Source organism: Poecile atricapillus, chromosome 18 (genome assembly GCF_030490865.1).
Source record: "Poecile atricapillus isolate bPoeAtr1 chromosome 18, bPoeAtr1.hap1, whole genome shotgun sequence".
Taxonomy (NCBI): Eukaryota; Metazoa; Chordata; class Aves; order Passeriformes; family Paridae; genus Poecile; species Poecile atricapillus.
Window position 1 is genome coordinate 3,829,068 of NC_081266.1, and position 11,193 is coordinate 3,840,260.

The window sequence follows — 11,193 nt, forward strand, 5'->3', positions numbered from 1 at the left end:
AAGATGTTGTTCCCACCATTTCCTCTGCAGTAGCCTTGGACCTCTTGCAGTCCTATTTTTATTTCCATATCCAAACCGTAGGTTATAAAAATCCCAAGGATCCAAACCTGACACCCTGTTCTGAAGCATCACCCATATGGCACAGTTGGAGAAGGAATGTCAAAAATGGTAAAATTGTAAGAACTGATTTTTTCAGAGGTGAATAGAGCCAAGTTTTTACCATCTACACTCCTAGTGGTGGCCAAATCCCATCAGAGACTTCACCGGGAGCTCCATTTCTGGCTCCACCAGAGCTGACAGCAGCTTTGCCAGTGAGTTCTATGAGGTTTAGGAAGTGAGGGAGACAATTATGTCCACTCTTTAATGTCCCTATTATTCTCAGTTATTTTTCAGTTATTACATGGTCCTATTCAGCACTTTATAGCATTTTTTTCTTTTTCTTCAGTTGGGAAGAAATGCAAGGTACACGTTTTTAGGGAAGCAATGGAAAATTAGGAAGATAATAGTCTAACATGACAAAGCCAGACACAGCTCTAAATAAGCTTTCCTAACTCACCTTGTCCTACAGTGTATTATTTTTTAACACTGTAGTCATTTAAAAATCAAACATCCCTAAAGAACCATAAAATGTACAGCTGCTAATAAGTGTAGCACACCACAATTACGCTCTTTAAAAAAAGCCAAATTGACCTTTTTCATCATGTTGCATGGGAAATTAAAATAGCAGGCAAGTAATAACCACTGCTTAAACTATATAATAATGCAAAGTAATTATAGGTTCTAATGCTATTTAAAGTCCTATATCAATTTTGTCTTGCCACAGAACTGAGAAGCCGTATTCCGAGCAAGGCAGGCAGAGGCTCCCACATGTAAAAGACACACACAGAGTGTCCTAGGGTTTCATTTCCTAAACCCTTCACATCCTGTTTTTTTCCAAACCACGGTTCTGGTATCATTATTAAAGCACCCAATATATTTCTGTTGTTCGCTTCATTTATTACATGCCATAATGGGGCTGCATATCTTTAGTGTTGGTTATGCACAATTAGCACTTAGTTATTGTCTTGTCACTTCAGCCCATACAAGACAAACTTCTTTAATGTAAGAAGTCAGCTAATCTTCATCAGTCAAGCAAAGCAGACAATGTTTGTTAGCCGGAGTGCAAAAGATTTTCATCATAGTTAGCACTCTTGGATCTGGGGAAGTGAACTTTCTTTTTCTTCCCCCCGCCAAAAAAAAAAAAAAAAAAACCAACACAGCTGTTATGAATATTTTTAATATTCTTATTTTACCATTACAGCTGCAAACTAATGTACAATTTCACTTTGCAGCTAACACACATTGTAGTGTTCCCTGGGGCCACTGATCCCCCCGGAAAAGTGCTGTTAGATGCTTCTGAAATGGAGCTTAACTGGGTTATTTAATAATTCTCAGCCTTTTTATTCCTAAGCCTTCAATCTAATCTTTTATTTGATTTTTACTTTGCATGTATTTTGGGCAAAGGGTTTCTGAAATAGTCTTACAGGTGTCTTAGACTGAGAACAAAAGAATGAATTTACCTGAAATGCAGTCTAGTTCATCGAGTGAAAACAGGGAGTGGTTCCAGGAGTTTCAAAGAATTGAATTCTCATTCTCAAAAGTGACCCTAGTCCTTATTCTATTGCAATAGCTCTCATGGAGCCTCACAAAGCAGACTGCTTGTAGGGTACATTTCCTCCTCACAATTTGGAACTAGTGTCCTTCTGAAGAATTAATTTTGTTGTTTTTTTACAAAAAGTCCCATTTTATGGATGCTCCAACACAGCTCTTCTGTGGTTCCTATGGCAAAGCATCCCACTGGCTACATTCTCTCATTAATAGCTTCAAATCTTTTAGTTTTTCTTACTTGTATAACAATAAACCCCTACATTGTTAGACAACTTGGGGGTTTTCAGATCTACTATGAAACCTTTACCTGCTCTCTTTTAAACAAAAAAATCTTGTCACCCACCATTTCATTAATAATTTCTGTTGTCCTTTAGGATCATTTTTTCTGACTTTGCTCAAGCTAATCAAAACCACACAGCAGAATCTGAGTCAGGATGTGTTTGTGAGACTTCGGTTTAATTTTTTTTCTAAGTTTCTAAGTTTCTCCTGCCCATTTGCATACAAAATAATGTTATTGAGGGGTTTTAGGTTTTTGCTCCAGCCACTAATTCCACCAATATGTAATTTATTTATTGAAGAGAAAATTTTTATTCACAAACACATCAACAATATCCAAGAAATCACCAGTGGGTATATCAAGCTCACCAGCTATTGCAGGGCCTGTTTAACCTTATTCCCCAGTTGTAAAATGTCTCATGGTTTTTTCTTTAGGGTTGGGATTAATGAGTGAAAGACGGCATTCTTCAGACTCAGAAATGTTTTTTATTTCTTATTTATGTTACATTCTCACAGACTCTGAGTTTTTTAGCACACTAAGCCAACAAAATAAAAATGGAGCCTCAGGCTTCTTTTTACAAGGCCTTTTAAGTGTCAACTACCTAATTATAAAATGCTAACTAATTTTTTTTTTTTTTACTTTTAACCTAATACCTAAATACCTGCGTTCTGCACTGTGGACTTTTTTACCCAATCACACAATATCACTTAAATCTAAGAAGAAGAAGGTGACAAAGCAAGACAAGCTCCTCCATCTGGCTATATATATATTACTATATCCCAAAACTTTAAATTTTCCACCAGGTGATATAACACACCTCTATTCAAACTAGACACCCATAATCTCAGTTCTGTCACTCAGTTTTGGAAGCCTTTTCCACAGCCTCAGGTCAAACACAGTGCTCTCCTGCAGGTCAGTGCCTGTCAGCACAGAAAACCTGAAATTCTCTGTGCCCAGGGTTCCAACACCCAATGTCACATTTTCTTCCCATTAAATTTTAAAACTTTTAGGTCCTTCTCTACAGTAGTTTTGCAGAGTAGGTAGTGCCCTCTGTTCAATTCCACATTTCATTTTCAGTTATCATCTACTATTTAGGGTTTTTTTCTAACATGCAATGCTCATGAGAATGCAGAATTGTTTCTTCAGATGTCTGGCTCTGTCTTTGCCAACACTGAATTTTTTTCTGATGTTCTGGGCCTGGTTGCTCCTTCCAGCCCCTTCTGCTTTTCAAGCTAGGTAATATTTATATTAACACACATCTCACTGATCCAGGGGCAGCCCATACTTGGGACTTGCTATTGCATGACCCCTGCGTTCCTACCCTTTGAAGAGTTGGTCCTGGCCCAGAGAGATGCCTGTCCATCTTTGCCTAGTGCTCTTTGTGAAGACTCAGTGATTTTTCTGCTTTTATGGACAACTTCACTGTTTGCATTGTTATCTTTTGCGTATCTACAAGTCACCATCCAGTGCAAGTCTCGGTGTGGATGGTAATTAGGCTGCCTTCACTTAAAGGGACTTTTGTCCAGGCCATGAACTCTAGCTCTGAACTAACTCATCCCTGTCCCTTTATTGGCCTCCTGAATGTGACTTTTTCAGAGTGAGGAGAAAAAGGCATTGTCTCACACACTGTACTCCAGGCAGACAGAGTGTAGATTCAGGCCTGAAAGAGAGCTCCTGAGCCACTAAACCCCGTGTCAAATAGCCACTGTCTCCTATTTTCCCTTTCATAAAGCTATTCAGCTCCAGGATCTAATTGCTCCAGCCAGACAGTTTTTGAGATATTTCCCCCACGTTTTTCTTGATAGTGATGCTTAAAGCTGTAGCAATTTTGTGAATATTAAGCTTTGCTCCTAGCCTAAAGGTTTTAGCATCCTCTTATCTCTCATGTCTCTGTCCAGCTTACTCCTAATTTGAAGTTTTTCCATCGCCTAAGTACCTGCAGAGCTTAGTGACAGTCATCTTAATGGTGTGAGTGTTCCCCTTTCTTCTCTGTAAACATATTTAACTTCTCCTCAGAAGCCCTTCACGTTGACAGTAACCTCAATATATCTAATTCCTGCAGAAAATTTGGAGGTGGGGGTGGTGGGAGGAAGGAAGGAAACCACCGGAAAAATAAACTTGTAAACAGACAGTGCCTTTCACACTTTGTCAGGTTGCATGTGTGTGACAAACAAAATGGAGTGGAAAATCTTGCAAGTGGGCTCAGCTGTATCTTTGCTTGACACTTTTGAGTGGAGCGATGATGTCAGCCTGCCTTCGGCTTTCCCACTTCCCAGAGTTTGTGTGTCCTTCCTCTCACTCTCTTTAGCACCTCTCTCCCTGCTCCTGTGATATTTTCTCTCTGCCGTTTGAAGTCAACTCGGAGTATGGCTTAAAACCCCCATCTGCTATCGCTGAGAGGTGTTTAAACCGCCTGTTCTACCCTTCCATCTGAAATTGCCTTTATTTTAATAGAAACTGGACTGAAAATGGTTACACACTCATTGAAATTGCTGTCCTGATGTAGCTGTAAACACTTACCTCCAATATAAACTGTAAAATGCCCACACAATGCTGCTTTTGTTCTCTGTCAAGCGGGGGAGTGGGAGTACAATGCCTGGGACATCCTTATTTCAAACCCCAATATTAGTTTTTTGCATGAGTGGTCATTTTATAAATTCTGAAGGCCTGAGTACTGCTTATTTTCATTGTACGTCTCAAAATTTAGAATACAAATTAACATATTGCCCATTCCTGCTTTTTATAAAACAGTGCATGACAAGCACACCGAGTTGAGGTTTGCTGTTTTAAGTTGAACTGGGATTCTGTGTCTACACAGGTGCTGGTGAAAATGTACAAACTCAGGCACAGCTCCCACTTTCCAGCCTTTGAAAGGGACATTTTGACAGAATTAATAAACCACAGGTGTGGGCTGATGATGTAAAAGAGTGGATTTGTTCTCTTAGTGATCCATATAGATAATGTGAACTGTACTGGGAGCTCAACATTTAAAAAAAGGGAGGAAAGGTGAAAAGTAGAGCCCAGGTTACATCACTGATTGCAAAAAAAGCAGAGGGGAAGGGTGTGGGTGTGGGTGTGGTTAAGTCTGAACTGTCTAATCCTCAGGAAATCAACTAAGTGCTTCCAGATTTGGTTTCTTTCTACAGCGACAAAGATCTGGCCTTATCAGAGGAGGCACACACAAAGCCACCTTCCTTCACAGCAATATTTCTCTTGCTTTCTTAAGTAGTCTTCAGTACCTTGACACATGTCCTGTGCATCAGAAAAGATGACAGACAGCAGTGAGATCTCCTTAAATATCTGTTCTGAGCACTGAAAGAGCTACTTCTCAAAATGGAATTTTTTTACTTCTTGTGATTAGTCTAAGCACACCTTCCCTTCCAAACAAGGTGATAACAGAGGTCATTTTGTAATACAGATGGCCTTCCTTTTGCCATTCTAAAATATGACAGGGGTTCTAGGATGTAGGTTAATTATAATGGTCATTCTACTAATGTCACTGTCGTGTCAAAAGTACTATTATCAATTTATGGTGCTCAGTTCAATCTGGCATGTTAATGCTGCCTATTGTATATTCTTTCCTCTTCATCTTGCATGCCTATTAAAAAAAAATTGGGTGAGGGTTTTAGGGAAGGCTGAAGACTACCATCTGCCTGCTAGAAGAGTAATAATCTTGCCTAATCATATGCCCCTAACACAGCAGCATCTTAATACGCTCCTCGACTCCGTTTAATACGTGTGCCCAAATTGTGCCCTGATTTACACCCTATGCCAATTTCATAGAAAAGCCCCCAACCTTAGTGGGATGCTAGACTTCAATTTACCCTCCCATTTTAAAGCTAAGCCAGGTTTAAATCCTGCAGTAAACCCAGTCTGAAGTAGTTACAGACAGCTCTTTCACTTTAGGAGAGGCTAAATCTGTTTTTAGAGAGTCAAATAAGGTTGAAAGTGTGAACAGCCGGAATTATTCATACTTCCTCTGCTTGCTTGCCCTGTCCCACTGTACCTGGGAGCCAGCATGCCAGGATTATAGGTTTTTCACCTGGTGCTTTCCTCTTTGTCACCTAATGAGTGCACAATTCACACATTTAACACCCAGGGACCCCCACAAGCCTCACCGTCAGCCTTTGCCAAGTACGCTTGTCACTGATCTTGCACAATATGAAAAAAATGGCAGAATTTGAACCCTAGGCATCACAGGTTTCCCCCAAGGCACGGGGGACCATGCAGAGGATGCTTTCCCATGGAGGCAGACAGCCAAGCATGGTTGGAGAGGCCACTGGCAGCCTCTCTCCGCAGGACGGCGGCGCGTTGGGAACGCGAAGGATGCGCGGAACTGTGCGCGTGTTTAATCCACCCGTGCATAAAGCTGCCACGTGCCATGTAGGCACAGGTAGAGCACTTCTGGCTCCACATATCAACACTGCTAAAGCAAAAGGCACTGACACTTTTTATTGGGAAAGGCATCCTGACACTCCCGTGTAGCCAGTGCAGTTTAATCCAGTTTAACCCAAACTGTGTCACTTCTCTGAGGGCTGAGGAACAAAATCCTTCAGCCAGGGTTTTGATGCAAACAATATTGCATGAGGCCACATGTGTTAAGTATTGCCATGCAAGCGAATTGCACTTCAGCAGTGCATTTTTCATTTGCTAAATGCTTTCAAAATATTAGTTTGCTAAGGTCTGTCTTTCCCCGGAACAAAAGGAATACATTGAATAATATTCTCAGTTCAGGCTTGGTGTTTTCTGCTGGCTACAGAGGTGGTTTCGTCTCCCAGCTGTTTTTTTGTTGATTTTAAATGTGACTTCCTTGGGAAAAACAAATGTTACATGTTGGTACTAGTTAAGACTTTTTACCTAATCCTGTAAGGTGCACTGAAGAATTTTTCTCAACGTTGCTGCCAGTGGACAGAAATAGAAAAAGATGGAAACTAGGAAAAAACACCACAGAACAACTTTTATGTATGAATTCTACATCTCAACACTGCTACTCAAAATCATTTTGTGTTGTTAGTAGCCTAGTATACCAGGATTGGTGTGGGAAGAATAATAGGAACCTCTAAATTCTGTAAAAGATTGTTGACCATAAATAACTTAAAGATATCAGGATCCTCCCACAATCTGTTTTCAATCAGCAGCAGCAGCAGGCAGTAACCCCACAGAAAAAAAAAAAAAAAGTCCACAAATAAACAAACCAATTTTCCTTTAAGAGCAGAGCTAATTCTTTTCAATCCACTTTTTTATTACACTATTTTCCCTCTATCTATTTAGCTAGCATAAGGATAAATTTCCAGAGCTACCCAGTTGGAAAATAAATGGGTTCACTGTTTGTCTAGCATTCCAATCTTCACAAATGTAAATCAGTCCAACTGCTACTCATTTAAACCTCCAACTTCACAAAACATTAAAGGACTGCTTTCCATACACAATTTAATCTGTAACAATTCACCAAGATTTCTGCTTGAACATCATTAGAAATTGACTGTCTGATAAAGACAGACCACTATCAGGGGTCAGCTGGGTCAACCTGTGTCATTTGTGGAGTTTCACTGGGTCAGCTCCAGCAGGCACCACTATTTGAAGGTTAAATTGTTACAATTAAATACATATACAGCTATTCCCATAGCTGCTCTGCTGTTAAATCTACCGTAAACAACACAAGCATTTATATCTGACCCTAATTGTGTCCAAGATGTCACCATTTGGAAATTATATAAAAAAAGGACATTATAATCTGTTACACATTAAACAATACTTTATGTACTGAGATCCATAATTAGCTGGTAGAAGCTGGTTTCATTTATTCACATCAGTGTTGAGGGGTTCATTTAGGTTACTTTCTTTCATTTTAATTGGAATAAGGCAAGCAGTGCCTCCCAGTATATTTCATAGCTGGAGAGTTCACTACAAACAAAGCCATGTAACCCTGCCAAGGCAGTCACTAGGGAAACTTTTTTTTTCTGCATTGGCCCCATTCACTTCTCCCTCAGTATCTTCGAGAGGAGTGGCTTTGTCAAGGATTGAAGGGTGTGCTGGGGAAGAGCCCTCTTAAAGCATACATTTTTAGCTGGGAAATCCTACTTTAGTGGAAGTTTGAAGTCAGACAGCCAGAAGCACTAGCATTACATGATTGTCCTGATCATCAGAGAAAAGCAAATGAAATCTCTGTGGTGTTTTGCAGCAATCAGATCATTCTGATGCACGTAATAGTGTAACAAGGTAGGTACACTGATACCACAAGAGAGAGAGAGTTAGCTGAGTAACTAAATTTATAATCAACTCCTACAGGAAAAAACAAGGGAAAAAGGTTTCTCTGCATGCCTGTGTGTCTCTGGTTTGCACCACAGTGTAGGTAAAGTTGTGTGTGTGTGCTAGAAGCAGATCTCAGAATCACCACCTTAAATCAAATCTAGTGAAATATCCAACTGGAACATGACAAGGAATTCTTACTAGGACACAAGACAAATGCAAGGTATCTCAGATTAGCTCTCCACTTTGTCTTCCTTCTGGTTTGCACGAGAGCAGGACATTTACTTGTCACTCAGCTGGGATATTTATTGTGTTTTAGCTGTGTGCCACTCCTGATCCAGGGCTCCCACAGCCCACAGTGGGCTTTGAATGAGATCTTTGGCAGGGGAACCAAAAGTGCCTGAATGCACTAGGTTTTGTTGAAAGCACAGGATTAATTGTGGCACCAGGGCAATTCCTCTGCTGGGCTTTCCCACGTGCACATGTGGGTGCAGTCCAGCCAGCGCTCGCTCTACAACCCTGTAAGTCCATATCGCATCATTTATCCTCAAACTCTCTTTTTCTTTCCTCTTTATTATTTTAATTTCAGATTTTGTGTGGGAGACAAATTTTTCCTGAAGAACAACATGATTCTGTGCCAGACAGACTATGAGGAGGGTTTAATGAAAGAAGGTTATGCACCCCAGGTTCGCTGATCGGATGCCACATCATTAAGAATAAAAAGCACTATGTTCTTTTATCTTTTTTGCTCAACATGTATATAAGAAATGACACAGGAACCTACTGAATAGCATAGATATAGGGAGACAGAATGGTTGCGTGAAATAAAAGGCGGACTGCATCTGTATGTAGTGAAAATTGCTCCAGTTCAGAGTTGAATGTTAATTAAAAAGGTACTGTATATACAGCTGGATTCTTTTTGCTTGCTCTTGGGATTTTCAGTTTGGGGTTTTTTTTGTTTCTTTTTGTGTCATTTGGCATGAGATGTTTATTTTGGACTATTGTACATAATGTATTGTAATATTTGAAGCACAAATGTAATACAGTTTTATTGTGTTACCATTTGTGTTCCTGTTTGCTTCTTTGTATTGTTGCATTTAGTACAATCAGTGTCTAAACTTACTGTATATTTATGCTTTCTGTATCTACCAGCTATTTTAAATGAGCTGTATCTTTCTAGTAAAAAGCATTAAAGAGCAAATCCCAACCATTATGCTACACTTAGAGCTTAAGAATACTGTTTACATTAAAACTATTTAGAAAACTAATAACTAGCAGCACCTGCTGCTAATGATGCTATGGTTAAGGGTCTATCAGCACTTCTCTTATAAGCCTCTATTTTTCAGGGGTTAAGCATCTGCTGTTTAATTGCATGGATTTTCCTCAAAGAGCACTTTTATTTTACTACAAAATTTTGAAAAGCAAATCTGACTGGTTTGAGATATATTATAAAAGGTGCAAAAGTTAATGATTTTGGGTGCTGCTTTCGTGCCCCTTAGGCGTTCCAAATGCCTGGATTTGATTTTTAATTTAGCTGGAAATTAAGCCCTAATGCAAACCAGTGCCTCTGGGTATCTTATTTTATATATATATATAAATATATATGTTATTTTTCTGAAATCATTAATTTGGAGGGGGGGAAGAAAGGGAGAAGATTTCTGTTAATATACATTTTTAAAAATTCTTAAAATTTGAGGGGTCTCTCTCTCTCCCTCATCTCCCTCTCTCTCTCTTTCCTTTTTCTTTTATTTCCTTTCTTTTCTTACTCTTTTTTTTTTATTTTATTTTATTTTATTTTATTTTTGTCTATCAGGGCTTAACCCTAATGTTTTCTGGGGCTGCGTCCTCAACAAACCCTGGAAAAAGAGAAAGTAGAAGGCACTGTAAACAGCCCCCTCTGAGGGTCTATTTACATTAAAGAAATGACCCTGAGCTGACACTGGGAGAGTGACTGGTTGCTAATTACCCACCTCAGTGAATGCTGAAGGTAATTTAAATGCTGATGTGGATGGGACAAAACTTTGCAATAGCAAGCGAGAGCTACCACACTCGACTGCACAGGTACCTTGCTGTCCATGCCAACATCCTACAGGTTTGTCCCATCAATACTGGCAATTAAAATCCTTTTGACAGAGGTGGAATCGCTGCTGACAGCTCCTGTTGGCAATCAGTCCGTTTTCTAGGAGAGGTGGAGCTCTGTTTTTAAAGCCATGAAGTTATTGCAGCAGCAGGACGTCCCTAAGTGCTCACACCCCTGACAGAGCTTACAGGTGTTTGGCAAAGGGAAGCAGGATGAATGTTTAAAAAGTTGTTGAATGCATATTTATGTCTTGTCTGTTTGCCACTGTAATCTAGCTCACTGGGAAAACAACCTGTATTAAAAACAAACAAACAACAAAACAGTATTAAGAAGAAAAAAACAAAAAAAAAGAAACCCACTATACCCTATGTTGTTATGAAGCTAAGCTCTTGTTTTTATTTCAAGTATGAACCCATGTCTCTGCTCAAGTTGACTGCTGTCCTTTCCTGCTCTTCCTGTCCTGTTGCAGTTTCAGCATGTTTTTGCTGGGGATGGTCAAAGAAACTTTGTAATGCAGTGGGGAAATTCCTTAAGTGTATGGTAAGAGTACACTGCACAGTGGCTTGACTTAGAAATAGATATTTAGTTTTAATGACTGTTGTTAAGAGTGTGGGTTTTTTTCTGGCTGTGAACCCTTTTGAAAATAAGCATGGCTCACAAAACTTGACTCTGACTCATACAGGACCAGTAAAAAATGCAACAACTCCTCAGGCTGTTCTTGTTAATTAGAAGAAATAGCTCCACATAGTTTTTCAAATTAAATTTAGCCCTCTTTGGTGGACTATCTTCCTTCCTAACCTTGAGCACAAGTGTCTCTTCCACTCCCTTCCACAGTCCCTTAATATCTTTGGGATAACGAAGCAGCTGGTGTCAGAGGTGCTATTAGGCTCTCACAGACCTACTGCAGTGCAATAAACAAGCTGTCCTTTCCATGAAGGTC

The 11,193-nt window shown here is 39.7% G+C and overlaps 1 protein-coding gene across 1 annotated transcript in view; it reads left to right on the forward strand.

Annotated features, from left to right (window-relative positions):
• LMO3 (LIM domain only 3) overlaps nt 1-9,393 on the forward strand; it is a 54,728-nt gene extending 45,335 nt beyond the window's left edge. The window contains exon 4 of the mRNA XM_058852978.1: nt 8,763-9,393. Within this exon, the coding sequence (XP_058708961.1) occupies nt 8,763-8,868 (106 nt within the window). The 3' untranslated portion in view covers nt 8,869-9,393. The remainder of the gene's footprint in view (nt 1-8,762) is intronic.
• The last annotated feature ends 1,800 nt before the right edge of the window (nt 9,394-11,193 follow it).